We start from the raw sequence: 26,308 nt of genomic DNA, 5'->3' as shown, positions 1-26,308 counted from the left end.
CATGAGCTGAACTTAAAGATCTATGACTTTTATGTACACAAAAGACCTATTTTTCTCAAATATTGTTCACAAATCTGTCTAAATTTCTGTTAGAGCGGCCTTTTTTTTGTGGCCAGCCTAAGGCACACCTGTGCAATAATCATGCTGTCTAATCAGCATCTTGATATGCCACACCTGTGAGGTGCATGGATTATCTCGGCAAAGGAGAAGTGCTCACTAACACAGATTTAGACAGATTTGTGAACAATATTTGAGAGAAATAGGCCTTTTGTGTACATAGAAAAAGTTGTAGATCTTTAAGTTCAGCTCATGATAAATAGGGGCAAACACAAAAGTGTTGCGTTTATAATTTTGCTCAGTGTATATACTGCTTATGTTAATAACATTCCTATATGTTTATTTAATATTACTTAGTTGTTATGGTCTAGAATAGAATATTAGTTGTGCTACTAAATGATAAAATAACTAGCGTAATTTAATACAATGTAATATAATGTAATTTTAATTGTACGCATAAAGACCTTCATGTTGTAAGCTGGCAAATGCTTTCTGTTTTGTGCCCTAACTGAGCACATTTCTGAAAAAGAAGGCTCTTTAGTTTGCATTACAAAAACACTCAAGTCGCGGTAGACTAATGGGGACAAATGAAAGGTTACACATAGTCATATTTTGATGGGTAGCTTTTGCCATCCTCGCTTTTTCGAGACTCATTGTATATAGACTTCTTGCTCTTATCCTCGTATGCTGATGTCTTGTATCCTGGGCTTTTGGCTGACACATGATAGGAAACTGCTTTGTAACTGCATGAAAAAGACAAATTATTACAGACATGAATAAAAACATATACTCTAGAGTCCAGTATTCAGATCTAAAGGAAAGAGAGCTAATATCTACCAAGCTTCCCCTATTCATGTGAAGGTTTCTTTAGCACCTTATTCTCATATGTCATGTTTTCCAATATAAATAAATTTCAATTACTGACTGAATTTAAAATGGACCAATTAGCTATAACACAAATAATCTCTTTAAATATAATTCACCTGCAGTTAGTATACATTTTAGTAAAGAGTTTTCTGCATAGCATTTATTTTGTGTAGTGTTTAGGGTGACTTACGTAGTCTCTTCAGGCATTAGACCTCTGCATGCAATGCACATCATGACACCACCAATCAATGTAATACCACCAGCAACCCATCCAACGAATAAAGCAGAACCAAAAGTGTATCTGTTGAAAGGGTACAAAAATATGTGTTAGAAAATGTAGCATATACTTATGTTTATAAAGAATTGGTGTGGTCATTATTACAGGCAGCAATCTTACAATACAGAGATTTTAAATAGGCATACCTTGTCTGGAGAGTCTGCATGCCTCCCATCCCTCCCATACCACTGATGGCACCACCTGTGTACATGCTAGATGTGGTCATCCAGAAGTTAGTCACCAACATATTGGCAAAGACAGACACACCAATTATTGAACAGAGACCTTAGAAAAAAAATAAGGAGAAGACAATGAGTAAAAGGTAAAGTCATATCACTTTTTATATAATTATAGAATGGAAATAAACTGTATCTGAGCACCGCAAACTGAAAACGCTATTTAATTCATTTTTCATATTGAAAGCAAACTCACCCATGCAAATCACTTTAACCCCCCCAGCATTTCTAGCTGTGGCCATCTTAAATAATTGCAGTTGGTTCATGTAGCATTTGGAGACTCCTGGGATATATAACTTAATTTTGGTCTAGGCCAGAAACCAAGAAGCGAGGGAAGGAATGTAAAAAAAAAAAAAAAAAAAGTGCTACTAATGCTAGTAGCAAAAGGCCCCATGCACACTGGACTTTAAAATAACGTTATAAAAACGCCAGTAGCTTTACAGTGAGTCTTTCAACATTTTTTAACGTTTTTGCAATAGCGTTTATTAGCATTTTTTTTTTTCAATGGATCAAAAACGTTAAAAAATGCTGGTGAGCCACGTTTTTGAGCGTTTATCGACGTTTATCAGCGTTTATGAGCATTTGGCATTTTTTGTGGTCAGAAAAATGACTCCTGAATGAGATTTTATGGCGTTCAGAAAACAGCCCATAAACTCCACTGCTGATAAAAGTTCAAAAACGTCCATGTGTGCATGGACACATAGGATAACATAGAGGGGAGTTTATGGGCTTTTAAAAAAAAAACGCCCAAACTCCAAAAAACGGCTGCTTATGAGCTCCAGTGTGCATGGAGCCTAAGGATTACAAATCGTTAATGTCGTTTGAGAGAATTTAGTTCTGCTTTAAGTGTTCATTTTATCTGTACTGCTCACCATAAATATACAGTTATTCACAGATTTATTTTAGAAATTGCATGCCTTATCTAGTATGGTAAACCTTCTAAGTTGCAGATTAGAAAACTGTTTAATGTACAAAATTATAAGTGCAGTTCTACGTTTGGTACCCAAACTTGTAGTATGTTTAACCCCATGGAAAATGGCAATCAAGGTAAGGAATTATAAATCTCTCTGCAGATATAACACATGCTAGCTATTAAGAGATGCTAGGACAAGAGAACAAAAGGGTGAACCGATGTAGCTATGACTAAGCAACAATGATGTTGTGAAATGCGTCAGTGTTTGTCCTGCTTCTGTTGACTATTCATTACAATAAAGGCTTTTATCGGAGTGCGGCTGTCCAGAATCCATTTCTTCAATATTAAGAGATTCTAATTTGGTTTTGTTAGGCGATATGAATTATTGCAAATTATTTTATTTATTCCCTGAATGTTAACATGGTTCTGTCCAAAGTTTCACTAAAATAAAGCCTGAAAGAAAAGCCTCTGCTTCTTTGCTTTCACTTTAGAAAGCCCCAAATACTCCATGAAGCCCATGTACTAAATGTTTATCTGCTAAACAAAGATTTTATACAAATATTTAAAAAAAAAAGATTAAAAAGTCAGTAAAAAAATATGCAATCTGCAAAAAAAAAAAGAAAAAAAAAGGATCATTATAGTTTTTAATTTGCTTTAACAGGCTGTTTACTTGTGACTTGATAGAACCATATTTACATTTGACATTTAGCTGCACAAAAACACAAATATTGATCAATGAGTTAGCCTACGTTAGTTTTAAAAAATGGTTTGGTAAACATTCTTAAGTGTACCCCTGATATTATCAGCATGTCCCAGCTCATTTAGGTGTCCGTTTATGAAGCAGTGATCAGTGGTGATCCTGAGGATCGCCGCTGATCACAGTCCATAAACAGTTTATGAAACAGTGATAATCGGGGGAGAACATGTTTGAACTTGTTCTCCCGCCGATTATCTCTACACACGGAGAATTCTCATGAATGACACAGGAAGGGCCAGTTTATGAAGCGGTGATCTCACTGCTTCACTGGCGATCTGAGTGAGAATTCACACTCCCAGGTTCACCAGCTCAGAGGTGGTGAATCGGGGAGTGAAGAGGAAATCTGGGGGGATCTGAGGGGGAAGGAGGAAGATTTTTAACTTCCTTATGCCTCGTTCAGACCCCCCAACACTGTTAGCATGTCCCCCTGTCATATTTATGTGTATACATATATATACATATATACATATAATGTGTATATGTATATATATATAATGTGTGTGTATATACATGTATATATAATGTGTGTGTGTGTATACATATGTATATAATGTAGGGGGACTCATTATTTTATTAACATTAATCGTCCGTGTATTGAGCGGTGATAATTTATCACCACTTAATAAACTGACATCTCTGTATTTCTGGTGCTGTAAAGTCTCACGAGATTCCAGTATCAGGGGCCGTTCTCCACTGTTTGAAGCATTTGTAGATCTCTTCACTCCTCCGAAGGTGAAGCGATCTACAAAGCTTCATAAACAGGCACACAGAGGAGAAAGATCTTCACTGTGAATGCCGGAGAACGAAGCAGTGAATAGATTTCACTGCTTCATAAACGGACACCTATGTTGACAAAGGATGTATGGAGGTCCTGCCATTTCACCCTCAGTGGAGATGATTAAAAAAATAAAATGTTTCTATATGCTATTAATGACATATATGATTTTTGAAAAAATCGAACTGGAGTTAAATATCCTTGGTATCATATGGAATATACAATGATTAGTATATGTTGTGGGCATTTTATTGTTTGGTTTTAACAGCTGCTAACATGTAAACATTATTTGCTCATCAAATAAAGTGAAAAATGTTAGTCATATCAGCATAACTTTAAGACGGTTCTAAAGGAAGGTTTTTAACCTTACTGCATTCTCTGCATTAAGATAAAAAAACTTTCCACAAGCCATTCCCTCCCCTCCCCCCAGCACCCTCTAATTACTTACCTCTAAATCCAGCGATGTGTATGGGAGCAGAGACTCTCTCTGCTCTCTGCCACCTCATTGGTTCAGACACAGCAGAAGCCACTGTCAATCACATCCAGTGAGGAAGGAGCAAGGGGTGGGTCCAAGCCTCCCTCTGTGTGTCTTATGGACACACAGAGCCGGCTCAGGAGGAAGCCTGCACCCGTTCCTCCATAGCAAGCCACTTGCCACTCTTGCTGAAGGGGGACACAAGAAGAGGAGGGTTGGGGCTGCTTTGTGCAAAACCATTGCACAGAGCAGGTAAGAATGACATGTTTGTTATTTTAATAAAAAAAATGAGAATCCCTTTAACCGCTTCCCGACTGCCTCACGCAGATATACTGCGGCGGAAGGGCACGTACAGGCAGATTAACATACCTGTACCTTGCCCTTTAAGAGGCGGGGGCTCCGTGACCGTGATTGGGGGTCCCGCAGACCAAATGTCTGCGGGGATACCGCGGACATTGGACGGTGAGGAAGAACGGGGAGATGCTAATGTAAACAAGCATCTCTCCGTTCTGCCTAGTGACACTGTCACTGATCACTGCTCCCTGTAATCGGGAGCGGTGATCAGTGATGTGTCACACACAGCCCCTCCCCCCATAGTTAGAATCACTCCCTAGGGCACACTTAACTTTACCTAGTGGTTAACCCCTTCACTGCCAGTCACATTTACACAGTAATCAATGCATTTTTAATTGCACCAATCGCTGTATAAATGTGAATAGTCCCAAAATCGCACCAAAAGTGTCCAATGTGTCCGCTATAATGTCGCAGTCATGATAAAAATCACTGATCGTCGCCATTACTAGTAAAAAAAAAAATATCAATAAAAATGCCATAAAACTATCCCCTATTTTGTAGACGCTATAACTTTTGTGCAAACCAATCAATAAACGCTTATTGCAATTTTTTCTACCAAAAATAAGAAAAAAGAATACGTATCGGCCTAAACTGAGGAAAAAAATGTTTTTTTATATATTTTTTGGGGATATTAATTACAGCAAAAAGTAAAAAAATAATGCGTTTATTTCAAAATTGTCGCTATTTTTTTGTTTATAGTGCAAAAAATAAAAACCGCAGAGGTGATCAAATACCACCAAAAGAAAGCTCTATTTGTGGGAAAAAAAGGATGTCAATTTTGATTGGGTGCCATGTCGCACGACCGCGCAATTGTCAGTTAAAGCGACACAGTGCCGAATTGCAAAAAGTGCTCTGGTCAGGAAGGGGGTAGATCCTTCCGGGGCTGAAGTGGTTAAGGCATACTGCCAAGTAATTTATTAACTAATCATCAATACAATCTGATCTCAACATTTCAATTACATAGAAACGTATAGCATTATATAGCATATAGCATTAGGTATTGTATTTATTGTTATCAGCTGGACTATATTTATGATAATATTTTGTCACGTATTATCATATGGAAAATAGTAAGGCTCATATATGATTATTATTACATGTTATCATATGAACAATATAAAAGCTCATAGATTATTATCACATATTATCATATGAACAATATTAAGGCTCATATATTATTATTATCACATATTATTATACGTACAGTCATATAAGAGAATGATATCTGCCATAGCATCCTTTATGCTATGTACATGTATTCTCTGTACTAAATAAAATGTTTTGTAGTTTGTATATTTTCTTTATTTATTAATCAGGACTGACATGAATATACTTTTTTGTATAAAAATTATTTCGTGTTGATATTTTGTATTTCCATTTTCAGCAAGCAGATGGACATTTACACTTTTCTTCCTGTGTTTTCCAGGCTATCCTAAGCTGCTTTTCTGAAGGATACTAGGTCAAGCTTATATTTACATACACAACTGAATAAGTCAGGGGAATAGCTCACTTCCTTAGAGGAGGGCTTACAAGGTTATAATTAGAGAGAGAGAGTTTAAAAGTAACCAGCTTTTGCTGTGCTATGTTTGATTAGAATTCCTACAGAGCTCTTTGGTCATGGTTTTATGGGTGCACCTTGCATTAAACATTTACTTTTAAAACATAAAACTATATATAAATAAAAAAAGAAAGAAAATCCATTTAATAAACATATAGACATACAATTAAATTAAATAAAATTGACCTGACACCAATATAGTTCCCTCTTTATAAAGAACCTGTCACCTATATTTATCAAGTGTTCTGAGAACCTATGAAGTGGTGCCTCAATGGTGTCATCAATTGAATCCAAACGTGCACTGGCAAATTACAGTTGCAACATATATACGGTAGTTAACGCTAACTGGGTGATGTGAGGCAATACAGGCTGTATGAGACCGTTACTCCATTAGGTTTCTATAAAAGAAGCCTAATAGTGATACTTATGTATTGCCTGAAGCAAGAATGTCCCTCCGACATTCTTACCTCTAACTTATTGGTGAATGAATGGTATTCTTCTTTTAATTTCCTACAGTATGTTCTTATAAATACATTTGATGCATTTTTAAGTAGGGAAAAAATACCATGAAAAAACTATTATATATTTTAACCAGACCAGCCAAAGAAGTGGAAACTGGTGTTGCTAATCCTAATTTATTACACTAACATTTTTCCACAAGTACCCTGTATTTTTCCCCTACCTCTGTTTTTTTTCCCTTTCAATTAACATTTGTTTTCTCATGTGCTCTGAAAGCTGTGTCCGATATTTCCAGTCCTTGATTTTAACGTACATTTGTAGTGTGAGTCAATATTTACTTGGTTGATCAAATATATTATTTAAACTTTAAAATAGAGTTTGTTTTAGTTGATTAGATTTCTGGCTGCTTTAATAACATATTTATTTACTTTAAATATACTAATATATATTTTCAGGATTTGATGCTAAATTGATCATTTCTGTTTTTAGAATTCTCAGCACCAGGTGGATATTTCAAATGAACACACAGTCAGTTTGAAATAAATCTAACTATCCAGTGCAATATAATAATGTCAAAGCAAGTTTATTACAGTCTACAGTATATGACTGTATACTGAGACTGTATACTGTACAGGGTATAGTGAGAGGGGACTAAAGGAATAGAAAAGCCCTCCAACTGAATCAGTGCATAAGCTAGTAAACAGAAAATAGAAGGTATTGCATGTCTTAGCTATCGCATATCCCAAAAATAAGATTATTTTTCATTTCAGGATTGGAGCCATGCAGTTTATTCCTTTACACCCCAAACAGCCAAACTGCACATCCAGAACTGCTGGTGTATAGTGCAAATATAGCCCAACTTCATAGAGCCATGGTTTCTATGGAGTAGTTCTTGGAATCCAACAGTGAGTAGGTACTATTACTTACTGTGCAACAGACTTTTTGCACATCTCCCAGACTAAAAGTGGAAATGTAGAACCAAAGAAGGAGTAGCTCACCTGCTGCGATGAACAATATTCCAGATGTAAGAGTAATGTTGGCTTTGGCAGCATCTTCCATGTTTCCAATTCTGATACATTTTAGGGCAAAAATTGCTATAAGCAAACCGATTGCTCCTAGAACAATCCCTACAATCATCAATGCTCTGACTCCCTGGAACATTGCTGCGGGAGAGAGATGAAGAATTCATATTATTATTAGTGTGTTTATTTTCCCTCATAATATGACTTTTTTATATGCACTTCTAGATAATTCTAAAATCATGATGGGCTCAATTTATATTTTCTAATACATTTAGGATCTTGTTTAAATTTTTAATGTAGCAGTTTATGTTGTTATGTTATCTTTTGAATGATACATTACTAAATTAACTAATCAATACAGTTTTAAATGCATATTAATGACATCATTTGCAATATTTGTACTGATTTGCTAAAGCTGTAAATGAAAAAACTAGTAGAAAATTTTGAAAATGTAATTCACATCTCTTAAGCTATGGCTAAGGATATGGCTTGTTTTATTTATGGAAATATGGGAAAACCAATTTAAATAATTTACTTCTAAGCAAAATTCCATAGTAATACATTTATATTAAGAGACCACTTATGTTGTGTAAATAACAAGACCAGATCCTGACTAATAAGCATAGTCAATTAGAACCAAGTACAAAGAATGGCATTATAATTCAATGTCAGTATTTAACCCAACAGAAGTTCTTCAACAAGAAAAATATGTTTATTCTCCAATACCATGCAGCATCCTAGTAAAACCATAAAATATTTAAAGATTTCTAAATAAAGATATGCATGCAAACTGAAGCTCATTATTTCTTTATTCAAAACCCATTATTCATCAACAGGGTGTGGGTGGCAAAGAAATCATGCATAACTAAAAGGAAATTGCTGATAAAAGCCAGTACACCTGAATCAAGGCTGATAAGATATGTTCTGCCTTTGGAAAACAAAAGGCCAGGTTCACAGTTGGGGGGGGAGGTTTTATCAGCCCTCACATACTGAAAGCCATTGACCCATTTACAAAACATAGAGCAAAAGCTATGGAGAAAAAATATGTTGTGTATAATGTCTTTGCTTTTCTACACAGAGAATTTTATCCTGATAACAGTTTGAAGAGATATGAAGTAGTCTTTCCCCATTCCACAGCCAGGGCTCAAGTATGCCAATAACCTTCAACCACACTTAATAGTAGATAGTAGAAACTTGTAATTTGAAAGTTAAATCCTGAACAATTAATACAAGGCAGAGACGGTGGGGTTGATTTACTAAAACTGAAGAGTGAAAAATCTGGTGCAGCTCTTCATAGAAAGCTTCCAGGTTTTTCGTCAAAGCTTAATTAAACAAACTGAAGTTAGGAGCTGCACCAGATTTTGCACTCTGCAGTTTTAGTAAATCAACCCCAGTGTGTGCAAGCGAATTTCTAAAATAGAGAGCAATTTATCGCTACAAAAACCTATGAATGTTTAATGACAATTATTCATAATCTAGATTAATGAAATTACAATAAATCTTAATCACTGATCCATGTAAGATTAAGTAGGGGTATCGTTATAAATCAGTGAATGTGACATTTACTAAATATTCACCATGGGTTTATTTTCCTAGTGCATGTGTTTTAAATTACAGTGAGTTATTCACCTATATGAATGTTATGCAAGTGTTAACTTCACTACTTTATAATATACCCCAAAGAGCTAAATATGTTAAAACGACATCAATAAGTAAAATTAAACTATTTTAATTATACTAATAATAATATTTATTATGAATATTACTATTTTTGCCACTATAAACAAAAAATAATCTTAATTATATAATATAAATCTTTCCTAAAATAAATCATTCTTAGATGAGGAAGGAAATACACACATATACACACAGTTATGTAAATACAGTAGCAGAATATGCAATTTAGAGAGTAAATTAACCTGGTAGTCCAAGAATGGTGAAGTAGGGTCGACATTCTGTTAATCCTGAGCTCTGTCTGACACAACTTCTCCACAAGCCTTGGTACTGGAATATAGCAGTCACTGGATTATCATAGAGGTCTTGTGTGCTCCACATATCCAGTCCTGTGGCTGCAATGATTCCAGCAAAACCCAGGGCTGAGACAATGAAGCCCATCGTTTGGCACATTGTGACCGACATGGTTGAAAGTTGTTGCAGGTCCCAGCTGGTTGTGTTGACTGCTGCTTCTGTTGCTTCTGCTCTACTAGAGTCCCATTCTGAAGGACAATTATAACCACCTTTTTTTTTTGTCCCTGCTTTGTTTACTCAGTATGTTTTCATAAGATATCACAGTTTCGCCCTTAATGTGGGTAGTGTGGACAAGTTTCACATGACACATAAAAGCAAAGGGAAGTGATATCACTGCCACTAGCCTATGGCATCATTAGTTTCTCTCACCACCAGTTTCTGTGTGTGATCAACTCTTTTGTCTAACATATACAGTATATCATATATAAATGACCTATTTTGAGAAGTCTTAGCATTGGCATGTCCTAGAAATGTTGGGGAGTGCTTATAGACACATGAGTGTTGCCCAATTGTACCTGGCCAGATGAGGTAAAGCTGATTTTTTCTCTGCCCAACATTTCTACATTTACATTTATATTTACAATGTACCTTAAAACGGTATGTTGTATTCTAAACTTACTAAAGGTGCCCATAAACATTGGATTAAAATTTTTTAGCTTTAGAAAAAAAAAATCTAAGATTAAGCTCCCCAAATAATAAAAAAAAACATGTATACTTCCAATGCTAAACCCCTTTCTGAAATTTGCCTGGCTGCATTGCTGATCCTTTGGCTTTAGTACTTTGACATGAAACAATTAGATAAATCAGAAGTTCTGATGTCACATGTGTATTTATCCCATGCCACTAAAAGTATGACAGGCTGCCAGCAATAACAACTGCAATAACAACTTTTGTATTTCCCATGACTGGTTTATTCCATGACAAATATATCTAAATACTTTTTCCAATTGATGGAATAGGGAATAGTTAAAACCCCTGTCTACTAATTTTCTCATCTTGCTCCCATTCAAGAGACTGCCCTTCCTTCACTTCCTGCCCTTCCTTCTTTCCTTTCCCCTTCCTTCCACACCTGGAAGTAAGGGGGAATCCACCATGAGTAAATCCCCCCTTAGACAATTGTCACCACAACAAATGTCCTGTTCTGGTAACAACTCAGAATTTTTCTCTCACTTTCAGTTGTAATGATAATAGTGATTAGGACAAAATGGAGAGAGATAATTTACCTAGAATGGACTCAGTAATGGAAGCCTAATAGGGGTCCTAACCTTTCACCACACCAAAATTAGTAGCTGCAATGTTTAAGATCGCATTAACACTTTAGTTGCAAAGCACAAAGCTAACATGTCAGAATAAAGATGCCTAATTTCAAAAGTGTCAGTTATTTTCAGCTGAGCCCAACAAGATTTGAAAATTACTGCCATGTCACTAAAATAAAGATTATTTTCACAGTGTTAAAGCTGTGTGAATTGAACCTTTTGTGATGTCTTTCTAAATTTAGAGTACATGTAAAAATTTGACATGCCTAACATGTTTAATAGTTTACTTGGTATAACCAATCAAGATTAAAGAGAAACCTTGCATTTTTACATATATATATATATTTATCAGTTTGTACAATTCTCATGGGTGTTTCACTGCCCTACTGGAATGATCTATGGTCAGATGACAAAAAATAGTGAATTCATGGTAAGTGTGCAGGGCAATATGTTTTGAAGAAAAAACCCTTGATACTAATATTTAAACCTAACACAAGTTTTAAAACCAAATGGCAACAATATAATGATGTAGGGCTACTTGGCTGCCTTAGAGCATCACAGGTTAGAAATATATATGGAACCAAAGAATTCCAATTTTCATCAGGAATTTCTGCAGCAGAATATCAGGACGTGTGTGTGTTTTAAAAACTCAAATGAAGTTAGGTCAGAGATATGACAATGATCCAAAACATGGAAATATTTCCACACAACATCATCTCATGCTAAAGAAATTCCACATTTTAAAATAAAGAAGCCCTTACTGCAATCTCATTGAAATGAGGTGGCAGGCTGTTCATTCAAGTCATCTCAAAAGTGCACATAAACTGAAATCAAAAATACAATGGTGTATCAATAGTTGGTTCAATAAAAGTGTTTTAATTCATTACTATGACTTGGATAAGAGCTGGGCAGTAGATGTAAACCCTTCCTGGATGAGCTATGATTAAGCACCAGATGTCGGTGTGAAACACGTCAGTTGATTACTGTTGTTCACCAACCAATTGCTGTATGGTATTGCTTTTACTTGGAATAAAGAGATTGCATCAGAGTGCAGCCATGCAGCCTTTATATTCCTATGTACTTCTGTTGTAAGCAGGGCTGGCACCCGATCGACACACAGAGACAGTCGAGCAGCAGAGGAGGTAAACTGTTCTTTGAGCAGTACACTACACGCCTTCCTGGATAATATTTAGTTTGCTATAGTACTTACATAGTTACATCACATAGTTAGTCTGGCTAAAAAAAAAAAGTCCATCCAGTTCAACCAATAGAAGGGAAAACAATTATACAACCCTATATACACAATCCTATACTCACAGTTGATCCAGAGGAAGGAAAAAAGAAAAAAAAATCAATAAAGCTTAATCCAATTTCCAGCAGAGGAAAAATAAATCCTTCCTGATCAACAAGAGGCAATTGGATATTCCCTGGATCAACTTTACCTTTAAATATTAGTATCAAATTATATTATGTGTATCCAGGAAAGAATCCAGGCCTTTTTTTTAAACAATCCACAGAGCTAGCTAGAACCAGTTATTGAGGGAGTCTATTCCACATTTTCACAGCTCTTACTGTAAAGAAGCCTTTTCATATTTGGAGATTAAATTCATTTTTATCTAGACGTAAAGAGTGCCCCTTTGTCCTCTGTGATGACCTTAATGGACCTATATGGACCACTTATGTATTTATACATGTTGATCATATCCCCCTTAATCTTCTTTTCTCAAGAGAAAATAAATTCAGTTCAGCTCATCTTTCCTCATAGCTGAGCTTATGAGTTTGGTTGTTCTTCTCTACACTTTCTCCAGTTCCCCCATATCTTTTTTTGTGAATTGGTGCCCAAAACTGAACTGCATATTCCAGATGAGGTCTTACTAATGAATTATACAGGGGCAAAATGATATCTCTCTCTCTGGAGTCCATACCTCTTTTAATACAAGAAAGATTTTGCTCGCTTTGGAAACCGCAGCTTGGCATTTGAATGCTATTATCAAGCTTATGATCTACCAGAACATCCAGATCCTTCTCCACCATTGACTCCCCCAGCTGTTCTCCTTTTAGTATGTAAGATGCATGCATGTTTTTAGCCCCCAAGTGCATAACTTTACATTTATCAACATTAAATCTCATCTGCCACACAGTTGCCCAATTAAACAGTGCATTGAGGTTGGCTTGTAAGTTGGAGACATCCTGTAAGGACGTTATTCCACTGCAAAGCTTAGTGTCATCTGCAAACACTGAAATAGTACTTTTAATCCCGAACCCTATATCATTTATAAAGATACTAAAAAGGAAGGGTCCCAACACTGAAACTTGGGGTACACCACTGATAACCCTGGACTATTCAGAGTAAGAATCATTAACCACTGCTCTCTGAATACGGTCCTTTAGTCAGTTTTCTATCCATATACAAACTGATTTTTACAAGCCTGTAGACTTTACCTTACACATTAGCCATGTGTGGGGAACTGTGTCAAATGCTTTTGCAAAATCCAAGTATACCACGTCCACAGCCACGCCCTTGTCCAAGGTTTTACTTACCTTTTCATAAAAAGAAATCAGATTTGTCTGATAACTTCTGTTTTTCATGAATCCATGCTGTCTGTTGTTTAAAATACTTTTTTCTAGCAAGAACTCATCTATGTGGTCTTTTATTAAACGCTCCACTATATTCCCAACTATTGAAGTTAAGGTGGTTGTAAAAACTTAAGGTTTTTCACCTTAATCACTTGCCGACCTGCTCACGCAGATATACTGAGGTAGGTTGGCTCTCCTGTGCAAACTGACGTACCTGTACATCAGTCCGCAAAAGCAGGATAGTGGGCACGCGGACTCGATGTCCGCGGATTCGATGTCTGCCAGCGGCCCGCGATCGCGGCCAGGAGAGGCAGAACAGGGAACTGCCTATGTAAACAAGGCATTTCCCCTTTCTGCCTAGTGACATGACAGGGATCTACTGCTTCCAGTGTTTCAGTAAGCCCATGCCCCTATGGTTAGAACATGCTGAGGGGGCACACCTAAACCCTTGATCGCCCCCTAGTGTTAACCCCTTCCCTACCAGTGTTATTTTTACATTGATCAGTGCATTTTTATAGCACTAATCAATGTAATAATGTCACTGGTCCCTAAAAAGTGTAATTTGCGGTCAGATTTGTCCGCCGCAATGTCACAGTTCAGCTAAAAATCACAGATTGCCGTCATTACCAGTAAAAACAATAAAATAAAATAAAAGTCCCTAAATCTTTCCCATAGTTTGTAGACGTGATAACTGTCTACAAACCAATCAATATACGCCTATTGTGTTTTTTTTTTACCAAGAATATATAGAACAATAAATATATAATAATATATTTTAAAAGCACCCCACTAGCGGGCGAAAATCGCTGCAAAAACTACAGTAAAGCGCCGTTAAAAATAGTGGCGCTTTACCGCCGACGCCCGGGCGCTGGGAGTGTGAAAGTGTTCTAATAGTCTTCTCTGCAAGTTCATGTGACAGCGTAATAATGCAGGAGAACAACTGAGTACCAGAGCAATGCCACCCCATAAAAGGAAGTGACTGAAGAATGACCTCTAGAAGTAGGAATACTTCTAGAAAGACGCTAACTTGTTAAAGATTATATGAGATTTTTTTTAATTGGATCTACATCTACTGTAATTAAGAACTCCATTTTTTTCCCTCAAAGCATTTATATGTTATTTAACCACTTCAGCCCCGGAAAAATTTACCCCCTTCCTGACCAGAGCACTTTTTGCGATTCGGCGCTGCATCTCTTTAACTGACAATTGAGCAGTCATGCGATGTTGCACCCAAACAAAATTGACGTCCTTTTTTTCCCATAAATAGAGCTTTCTTTTGGTGGTATTTGATCGCCTCTGCGGTTTTTATTTTTTGCACTATAAACAAAAAGAGAGCAACAATTTTGAAAAAAACACAATATTTTGTACTTTTTGTTATAATAAAAACCCCAATTTTTTTAAAAAAAAGCAAATTTTTCCTCAGTTTAGGTCGATATGTATTTTTATACATATTTTTGGTAAAAAAAACCACAATAAGCGTATATTGATTGGTTTGCGCAAAAGTTAGAGCGTCTACAAAATAGGGGATAGATTTATAGCATTTTTATTATTATTATTTTTTTTACTAGTAATGGCGGCAATCTGAGATTTTTATCATGACTGCGACATTATGGCGGACACATCAGACAATTTTGACACATTTTAGGAACCATTGGCATTAATACAGCGATCAGTGTAATTAAAAATGCACCGATTACTGTAAAAATGTCACTGGCAGTGAAGGGTTTAACACTAAGGGGCCATCTAGGGGTTAACTGCATTCCCTGGGAGGTGATTCTAACAGAAGGGGGAGGGGACTGACTAGAGGAAGTGACAGATCGTGGTTTCTAGCTAATAGGAACACAGGATCTGTCACTGATCTCAGAACAGAACAGGGAAGTGTGTATTTACACACACTCGTCTCTGTTCTGTGTCTCCTGCTCATGATCACTTGTGGCCGGCGGTCATCGCGACCATCAGCCACGAGCATTGGTACCCCCGCTGTGCAGCGGGCACGCGTGCTCCGCCTGCTATTCCGACTCCGCAAGCCGACGTATAGCTACAACAGCTCGCGCAGGGGAGCCAACCTGCCGCAGTTATAACTGCGGCGGCTGGTCGGGAAGCGGTTAAAAAACAATAAACTCCTTCTACATGTTAATAATAGAAGTTGAAAGATAAAGAAAACATTTTCAGGGAATAGCTGGCACTTCATAAAGAAACGTACAGGGTTACAGTATACTGTATCAAAAACACTGTTCCTAAGTAAGACGGAGAAACAAAGAGATAATGTTATCTTATGAACAAGAAAAACACAAAATTGTAGGAGTGTTCTCTGTTTTATGAAACATTGTACGTTGGAACACACCTATACATCTCACAATAGATTGCATATGATCTGTCTTCCTGTTTTTTGCACTCATTTAGTTTCATGTATTTGAGTTGATGCCTCCTGTGTCTAATCTGTTTTTGGTTCTGATTTATAGACCAAAAAGCAATATTAAAATGCAAAAATAAACAGCAACCAATGATTAATTATCTTTCAATATTCTGAAAGTTCTTAATTAATTAAGGTTAAAATTAATTAGTTGGTAGGAATTTCTTTTAGTAGTTACACTGTTTTGTTTTTTTAATTACGGTACTTACAAGTAAAAAAAAACTGAAAAGTCTCAATTGGATAGGCATCATCCTGATACAGGGATAAATTAACTCCCCTGTGTGTGCACCAGAGATAAGTCATCCCTGGCTGGTCAATCAAGATCCTGAACCCAGAAGACTGAGCAAAGATGTCAGTACATGGAGGGACCTCGCGGACATTGCATCACTGAAGTGGAAGTGAATATTCGAGGACTTCAGTTCTGCTAGGCTGACAGAATATTAGGTCTGCCATTGCTGACCTTTCCTACTAAAAATGCTAGATGCCTGGCTGCCAACTTTATCCAATTACTTTAATACTATCTTAAGCTCAGACCTGAACCAGGTATGCAGATCAGGGTTTTTGGCTTTGTAATTTGCATGTTTTTTTTCAGGGTTAGTGACCAACATATTAAAAAAGGAGGCATCCAACCAACTAATATTATTAATTGAAGGTAAGGAATGAAAGCCCTGGAATTCCTCTCAGATCAGATTTCTATTCACTCAGTTCTTAAAAAATATTGAGATCATGGCATTACCATAACTCTGCCTAGAGTAAGCAATCCAATAAATGGCATCAGGTAAGGAAGAGAATCAACCGCAAGGCCAAAGGTAACTTTAAAGGAGATCAACAGCTGAGAAGGCAGAACAGCTCATGGGACAACTAAGCTAGATGAGTCACGTAGCTGGGCTTTATGGAAGAGTGATGTGCAGAAAGCTATTTATAAGTAAAAACTATTTCAAATCCATCTGGAGTTTGTCAATAGGCCTGTGTAAAACACAGCAAACATGGAAAACTACAAATTTTGAATTTTTGATCCTAGCACAACTCTATCTTGGGCAGAAAGCCACAGCTGCTTATTAACAGTCCTATATTTAAGCATGATGGTTGTGGCATCATGTTGTGGGTATGATTTCATCATTAGGAACTGGAAACTAGTCAGTATTATGGGCAAGTGGGTTGTGCCAAATCCTGGGCAATTCTAGAGGAAAACTTGGTTCAGTCAGCAGGGAACCTAAGTTTATAATGGATGCTCACCATCCAAAACAGTGACATAAACAGGTAAATAAAACTTCTATAGGGGGCGTGGCTTGGCGCACAATGGAGTTGGATGTTCACTAGCAGAGCTCCGTGAAGGAACTTGGCCTGCAGCCTGTTACCTGGTGCATATCAAATGGGCAAAAAGCTTGACCAGACCCACAGATCCGCTCCAGGCTATCTCCTCAGCCAGGAACGTACTAAAACTGTTCAAACTACAGTCGGCCTTCTGTGGCAGCATGGCTGGGAACAAAATGGAGCAGACACAGAGGGAGGAGGAGGACTTCAGCGAGGACTCGCAATCTGCAGCGGAGGACAAGGGTAGGGGATACAAACAGACAAACCATCCCCTGACTTACGCTGACATGTCAGGCTTTGCAGCCGACATCAAATCCACCTTCTCTGCAGCCATAATGGACATTAAATCTAACTTGCTGGTCCTCACGGAGAAGTTAGCTGCAGTGGAGACAACTGAGAAACACAGGGATAGGAGACAGCACAGACTGGAGAACATAGTGATATCCCACTCCTCAATCTTAATAGGCATTTAGAAAACATGGACAACAGGGGCAGGAGAAACAACATTCGAGTGAGAGGGATCCCCGAATCTGTGGACACAGCCCAAATCATCCCTGCCCTGCAGAGAGTGTTTAACAGCCTCTTAGAGAGACAGGAGGGCATTAAAATTGAATTTGTGTGTGCTCACAGAGCCCTCAGAGCCAAAGGACCTGATATCGCCTCTCCCAGGAACATCATCTGTTGCCTGCAAAGCTTCCAACTAAATAAAGCCATAATGACTAAAGCACGGAGAAACGATAGCAATTATCTTCAATGGGGACCCATTATGCTGTTTCAAGACCTCTCACAGATAACTTTGAGGAACCGAATGGCATTCCTCCCCCTGTTGGACAAGCTCAGGGAAAATGACCTGAAGTACACCTGGTGCTTCCCCTTCGCCCTCATTGTCACCCAAGCAGGCAAGCAACATGTCCTACGAACTCCGGCAGATTTACCAGGCTTCTACGAATCCCTGAATCTGGACCCCATAGCTCTCCTGGAATGGTACCCAGAATTTGCTCTCCCCGTGCTGAAGGAGGGGCAAACAGATCTCCTCTCTCCTCCCCTGATAAATGGGCATCAAAAAAGATGAAACACAAAACACAAACATGATTGGCCACAAGCTTTATCTTTCAGGCACAGATCAGATCTTAGCTTATGTGAGTTCTCCAGATGGCTTACTCCTCACTGGGGCGAGGCCCCACAGTCATATCATACGATGTAAGAGGGCTCAATGTACCGGAAAAAAGGGCTACACTTTTAAGAGAACTCAAGAAAGGTATGCCGCACTTTGCTCTCCTACAAGAGACTCATTTCAAGACCAACCAGATCCCAAGACTGACGAATTTATTCTTTACTGAGGCATTTCATGCCACAAATGACTCCGCCAAATCGAAAGGAGTTTCGATCTTGGTTAGCAGAGAAGCCCCCTTGACTCTGACAGACTGCCTGACGGACCCGGAGGGCAGATACATCTTTCTCAAGGGCAATTATGGGGGCACACCCCTTAACCTAGCAAATGTTACTTCCCCAATTCGGCCCATGTAACTTTCTGTCAAAGAATGATATTGGCACTCCAAGGGTTCACGTTGGGCTGCCTCATTTTGGGGGGATTTCAATGTCCCTCTAAATCATTTCGCTGACACATCTTCTGGGAAGACCAACATTACATATAAGATTCTGAACTGAATTAAATCCCTCCTACACTCAGTACAATTATCTGAAACCTGGCAATTCCTCTACCTGGACGAGAGGGACTTCACCTTTCACTCCATACCACATAACCGCTACTCCCGCATAGGTTACCTGTTCATATCCCAGAGAGATCTATTCAAAGTGATGGAAGCACAGATAGGAAACAGAAATTAAATGATTAACGGATACAATCTCTCAACTAGAGACGAAACATAAACAATCCCTGACTGAAAAATCAGCCACAGAACTAATAGAGGCAAGGAAAGCACTGCAACAGACACTAGAAACAAAAACGAAACGCCTACTCTTCTTCAAAAAGAAGATATACTATGAGGCAGGAGATAAAACGGGCAGATTACTCGCTAGGGCATTATGAGAACCCAATATCTCCAAGAATATCATGGGCATCAAAAGACCAGACGAAACACTTGACATAACGACAGAGGCCATCGCAACTCATTTCCACACCTCAAAAGGAAGAGAGCAAGGAAAGTGGGACTTTAATTGAAGCACCTGGTAACAAAGGATAATTTGGTTGAACAAGAGGAATTTTATTGATATAATAATCTAAACATACATAAATTGTTGATATCAGGTACATAACAACACAATAGTAGCAATAACCATAATGATAACAAAAATGTCTCAAAATGTAGCCGCTGGAGTGGGAGGTAGAAGAATAAACATAATAAAGAGCAGTAAACTGTTTAAATGGCAGTAATATCTCGATGGAGACCATAATAAAAATTCCGTAGTTCAACCCAGACCAAATTGGATAAAATCATCATTGCGAGGTAATGCCTGCATCACCTATGGCCTCACTAGACCTGTCGAGGTAGATATTGTATAGTAGCTTAAAATGGGTATAGATAGGTAAGGACATGGCATCAAATAGCTCTACGCGTTTCGTGGCTGATACGCCACTCATCAGGAGCATGCACGTGGTAATCTAATATAAAAGAATATATGTGAGATGATCAGTAGTAGTTGTAGACCTAGGCAGGGGTAGGATGACACCCCCAATGGCACCAAGGTGCATACTTACTAATTGGAGTTCAATGGCTGATGATGCGGCGGTGAGGCGCCAAAAGCATCCGGGGTTGGTGGGCGGTTTACCCAAACTGGGGTCCAGTGATTCCCATGGTCCCTTGTCCACTCCGTTGGCGTCTTGTCTGTGTTGTCCCTGCTGGGCAGACCGCCACGACCCCCGGATGGAGGTAACCCAGGATGCTATTGGCGCCTCACCGCCGCATCATCAGCCATTGAACTCCAATTAGTAAGTATCATCCTACCCCTGCCTAGGTCTACAACTACTACTGATCATCTCACATATATTCTTTTATTTTAGATTACCACGTGCATGCTCCTGATAAGTGACGTATCAACCACGAAAGGCGTAGAGCTATTTGATGCTGTGTCCTTACCTATCTATACTCATTTTAAGCTATTATACAATATCTACCTCGACAGGTCTAGTGAGGCCATAGGTCCTGCAGGCATTACCTCGCAATGATGATTTTATCCAGTTTGGTCTGGGTTGAACTATGGAATTTTATTATGGTCTCCATCGAGATATTACTGCCATTTAAACTGTTTACTGCTCTCCATTATGTCTATTCTTCTACCTCCCACTCCAGCGGCTACATTTTGAGACATTTTTGTTATCATTATGGTTATTGCTACTATTGTGTAATTATGTACCTGATACCAACAATTTATGTATGTTTACATTATTATATCAATAAAATTCCTCTTGTTCAACCAAATTATCCTTTGCTACCAGGTGCTTCAATTAAAGTCCCACTTTCCTTGCTCCAATGTCAAGATAAATCTATCTAAATCTGAGGCTATGAACATCAATTTATCTGCAGCAAACCTAGCTAAAACACAAGAAAACTGTCCCTTCAAATGGGAGAGCACAGCACTTAAGTATGTAGGAGTATGGCTGACCCCTAAGCTGCCCCTGATCTACGACTCAAAATTCCCACCGCTACTCTAGACAATAGAAAAAGACTTAAAACTATGGAACGCTGGCTATGTTTCCTGGTTCAGGAGGGTTGCCATCCTGCAAATGGTCATCCTACCCAGGTTGTTACAGTATACCTACTACGCGCACTACCGGTTAAAATTCCCCAAAGGTTTTTCAAATAATAACACTCAATCCTCCTGCAATTCTTGTGGTCACACAAAAGGCCCAGGATCGGGTTTGCCCTACTGACCAGACCGAAGGAAATGAGGGGATGGGACTCCCCGATTTTAAGTAGTATTACCTGGCTTCACACATAACAAGAATAGCAGACTGGCACTGCCACGGGGACACTAAAGACTGAGTGCCCTTAGAGACTGGTCTGAGCCCCTTTCCACAACTTTTTTCACCATGGAACCCAAGACTCCCACACAAACAGTTATTACAACTACACCCACTGACGAGGACCATGTTGATGGCCTGCAGAGAAGTTGCAAAACATCCCAAGGTAACCTCCTTACTTCGCCTCCTAACACCGACATATGACAACCCAGACTCCCCCCCGGGATCAAGAACAACCTACTCTGCCACCAGACAACTAACTAGCACTTACTAGCGGGTGAGTGTTTCCACAAAGAAAAGCTCAAGGATTATGTGGCACTGAAAAGGGACAGTGGACTCCCTAATCTACCACTATGGACGTACTTCCAACTGCGTAGCTATATGAACAGAACAGTTAAACAAGGCAATTACACCAGACAGTTGACAGAACTAGGACAGATCTGTGCCGAGGGCAAACATCTATGGAAGGTGACTTCTATGGCATACACATGGCTACAGTACACAAACCTTAATGCCGAGGAAAGATTCAGAAATCACTGGTCTAAAGCACTTGGAGTGACCATAATGGACGATTAATGGAAAAAGGCTTGCATACTCACACATTAGTGCTCATTTAGTACCAAGACACAGGAAACGTCGTACAAATTACTGGCTGACTAGTATGCCACACCAGCAAAACTTCACATATGGAATGCTCAGACTCCAAGCACATGCTGGAGATGTTCAAATGACACGGGTAGCCTTGTGCACATTTGGTGACACTGCCCTCCCTTGGCTTCATTTTGGAGTCAAGTCAGGGAACAAATCAAACACAGAGACCAAGATGGTGCTCAATGCTGCCTGTTGTCTTCTACACATCTCAAACTTCCCACTCAAATGCTACAAAAATTCTTTGACTAAACACCTGCTGAATGCAGTTAAGGCATTGATACCAACCCTCTGGAGAACTACACGAGTGCCTTTTGTGTCGGAGTGGCTGGCTCGGGTAGATGAGTATGTGAAATGGAAGAGACGCTAGCACAAGCCACCGATAGGGTAGACAGATACCACAAAACTTGGTCACCTTGATTTGAATTACACTACTCTGATGGTTACAAAGAACTGAAAGCAGGCAGGTAAATTATAATAATAACCTCACAATTGTTGAGCAGATAAGCTAAAGTACACCTACTCGCACCCAACCAGTGCTAGGGCCCTCCGCCATCATGGCAAGAGTACCAAGCATCACTGGGTGGGACACAACGGAAACTTACGTGCTTAACTCCACATCCGCCTTTTGAAACCAATCCAAACCCCCCCTCTCATTATTCTAACCTTTATCTCTATATTCTCTCACCACTGTTTAGTCCTTTCCTTTTAGCATTTGGTATGGAACATTTCAAGAGTAATGAAAAGAGTGCTTCTGCAAACGGATAAACTTTATAGATTGTGACTGACTTAACTACAGGCTCACCCTGATAATAGGTGTAATACAAGCTTACGTACAATTGTGTTGCTATTGCTGTGGTACGATCTCACTTTCACACCTGAGACACTTATATGCAATACCATTACCGCCAAACACAATATCTAGTTGTTATGCTGATTTTACTCTTTATGTGATTTCTATACATGATAGTACGCACTCTGTAACATTGTTGAACTTCAACTAACCTTGAATGTATAAAAAAAAAACTCCTATAATGGGGCTTCTGAAAAGCAAAAAAACTTTGTGTTAATGCTGCTAAGAGACTGCATCACTTTATGAGCATGTCACTGGCAATGATTTCCATTTGTTTTGCATAGCTCTAAGGGTGAGACAAACTCAGTATTTCAAGTTTCTGACTGTAACAGCTTGCCAAACTCCTATTGAACTCAATGAGACCGCACTGCAACTGTGTGCCAAACGTTTGACCTGCCATTGTGGCCTGGTAATTTAATGTAAAATCCTCATTGGGTAAAAAAAAAAAATATATATAGGCATTAAGGAGGCAGCAATATCACCTCCTAAGGCCCAGCAAAATGGCTCCAAATTGTCTCTAGAAAAGTGATCTACCACAGATTCAGGGTGGGGCATTACAGTGAAAGAGAGTTTTCAATTACATCAGTTTGTATCTGATAAAATTTACTTTTTCACACTATGCCCCTAATACGTTATTTCAAGTGCTTAGGATATCCCTGGAAGAGGGCCACTAGTACTTAGCATGGCCCAGAATGATAATCAATGCACTAAAATGATGAAAGGATTCAAATGGGTCAAAACCAGTGCCCCCAATTTTTAGATGTAATAAAACAAACGCATGAGGCCTTCTTGACTTCTGTAAGCTGCATCCACTGGGGGCACTTGGCAGAAGGATGAGAAAGACATTACTAAGAAACACATTTAATAAACAATATCTATTGAAAATTGCTGGAGCATATGAACACTAAAATAAAACAGAAAGAATTATGGGCTGTTGAGACAAAAGCAAGAGAACTGGAGGACCTTAGGAGATGGTTTCTTGAGCTGTCTGGAGTTGGAACTGAGAGGTTGCTTAGGCTCTGAAACAAGGCTGGTATTCTACTGCTAGGCCACTACAGAGCTTGAAAATTTAAACATTGATCATTGTCACATGAGACCCCCATAAGACTGTACTGTAGGTATTTCATTTTTTAGCATACAGTATATGAAAATGCACATATCAGTTTTAACTGAAGAATTAACAAATGCCTGGCCAATTTTTATATCTGTTGTTAATGTAATTTAAACATACAGGTATATGTTTTTTTTATGTTTTTAGTTATATTTTATTGTGGCTATTACTGATTTACAGATAATTTATTTGACATCCACAATGCTTGTATTATTTAATTATTATTTTTACTCTCACTGGTATAGGCGACAGTGGTGATGTTAGCAATAGTAACGCTATTACCATAATATGATATTCATACAGCACAGTCATTTGTATGACCGTAAGATTTTTTTCAATGACATAAATAATGCATAAATAATTTAGGTGTTAAGTAAATGGGTTTGGCCTGTACCACTCTGTAGGGTTTATACCCTTACGAGAATCACCTCTATTGTGTACGGCTAATGGCAATTCTTAAATCCTTTCCGGTATTTAGGAATACTGTTCAGCATTATACTTATGCCCATGTATGATCTTCCTTCAGTTAGAATAAATACCTACCAATGTTGTAAGACATCAGTGAGGGTTCATTGTATTATGTGGCTAAATGAGACCAACAGCATAGATAGCTTAATTTACTCATAACCACTAAACAGATCCATCAGGGAAATATTACATGCACATCAGGAGCACTAAATCAAAGCAAGCTGTTTTGCTGTGCAAATGGAAGACAATGTATATATGCAGTAGTACAGTATGCATGTGATGCTATACACTATTATAAATAGAAAGATCAGTTAAACTTTGGTTCAGCCAACAGTGTGCTATATTGATAAATAAAAAAATATATATATCAATAAGTGTTTATAAATATTGCATTTAAAAATATTAGCATTTAGAATTCCTACATAATACTGAATTATTCTAAAATGAATATATAATAATACTGTTGTGTAAATAATAGGGAATAAGCCACTACTTTCAGAGACTATCCAAACATGATAGAATATCAGTAACACAACATTTTTGTTACATGTTGTAAGTATTTCATTTATTTGCTTGAATCTAAATATTTTTTACATAAACATATTATTTGCATGTTTTTTCTTTCTAAACTAAATGCTTTAGTGCTTTATTTTTTTCGGTATTACTCAACTTTTAGCATAAAGTATGTTTGAACTAGATTTAGAAAGAAAATAATGTAAACAATACTGCAGAGGCATATTTCTCAATGTAAACCCCATTTTAAGTACCTTATTTTACTTTTTGTTTTTTTAATAACTATTTTAAATTACAATTTTTGGTGTTCAAATAAATTATTCCAGTTACAGGTAGATTTAAAATCAAAGAACATAAAGAGTTTAGGATAATTATTTTGCATAAATAGTTCTTGAGCACAATGGATACAAAATATTGCAGAAAAATATAAATGTTTTTTGCCACAAGGGCCACTGTACTGTAAACATGTACAGTGTTTCTTAATGTGTGTATTATTTTTATACGGTATAGTACCGACAGTTTATGCAGCGCTTTACAAAATAAAATTACCTTTATTTTTCTATAAACTAAAATGAGAAATCATATAGAATATAAACGCATATGGATGTAGTAAAAGATCCGTTAACTCTTTCTAGCCTTTTAAATGTTGTATTAATCAGTAACTAAAATAAGGCAAAGGAAATAATTAAATAAAAATGTCTCACCAGGTAATCCCAAGATTGTGAAATATGAGCGGCATTCAGTGTATCCAGAGCTGTCTGTTACGCAGGTTTGCCATAAGCCCTGGAAGTTGAATGTCTGTGTCACTGGGTTATTTGCAAGATCTTGGGTGCTCCATTGGTTCATGACAGTAGCTGCTATAATACCAGCAACTCCACCAACCGCAAGCAGAAACCCCAAACACTGGCATAGAGCAAGTGCCATGATACCTCTCTATCTGCCTGAGCACCTACAAGAATGGATTGTTAAGGAATTAGTGTTAGACCACTAGAGATTTTTTATTTTCAAACGTGCTGTGTTATATACGTCATATATTGGACAGGCCAACAGCATGGGTTGAGTTACCGCCCCAGACCTAATCTGATGCTGGCAGATAAGTGTGACTTTCAGTACCAGGTAGCTTTTGTCGTATCAGACCTTCTGTGTTTACCAAGGAAAAAGCCGTCTCTCTCCACCCCTAACATAACCATGACTAATGGCCAGCTTAGGAAAGTGACAATGACTTTTCTGAAGTCTAAATCATTAGGAATCTTTGTTTGCCTGTTGTTGAAAGTAAGTTATTAAAATAAAGAGTCTTGCTCATTGAATAGTGGGCAATAAAGATGTAGTGAAGGGAAAAAAAGCAAGAAGTAAGAAAAGCAATTGGAAAACTAACAACTGTATTTTTATAAACGT

The 26,308-nt window shown here is 38.0% G+C and overlaps 1 protein-coding gene across 2 annotated transcripts; it reads right to left on the bottom strand.

The window, feature by feature from the left end:
• Positions 1-330: 330 nt before the first annotated feature.
• On the bottom strand, positions 331-25,930 carry CLDN18 (claudin 18). 2 transcript variants are annotated; one of them, XM_073625499.1, is made up of 5 exons: positions 25,618-25,930; positions 7,727-7,891; positions 1,348-1,486; positions 1,115-1,225; positions 331-800 (listed from the first exon to the last, which is right to left on the bottom strand). In XM_073625499.1, exons 1-5 carry the CDS (start codon positions 25,835-25,837, stop codon positions 653-655), a joined length of 783 nt encoding a protein of 260 aa, XP_073481600.1. In that variant the 5' UTR covers positions 25,838-25,930; the 3' UTR covers positions 331-652. The 2 variants fall into 2 exon arrangements, with proteins under 2 accessions (XP_073481600.1, XP_073481599.1); XM_073625498.1 differs by lacking the exon at positions 25,618-25,930 and adding an exon at positions 9,670-9,991.
• Between the last annotated feature and the right edge of the window lie 378 nt (positions 25,931-26,308).

Source organism: Aquarana catesbeiana, linkage group LG04 (assembly GCF_042186555.1).
Source record: "Aquarana catesbeiana isolate 2022-GZ linkage group LG04, ASM4218655v1, whole genome shotgun sequence".
Taxonomy (NCBI): domain Eukaryota; kingdom Metazoa; phylum Chordata; class Amphibia; order Anura; family Ranidae; genus Aquarana; species Aquarana catesbeiana.
This window is presented reverse-complemented; position numbering and strand designations above follow the sequence as displayed.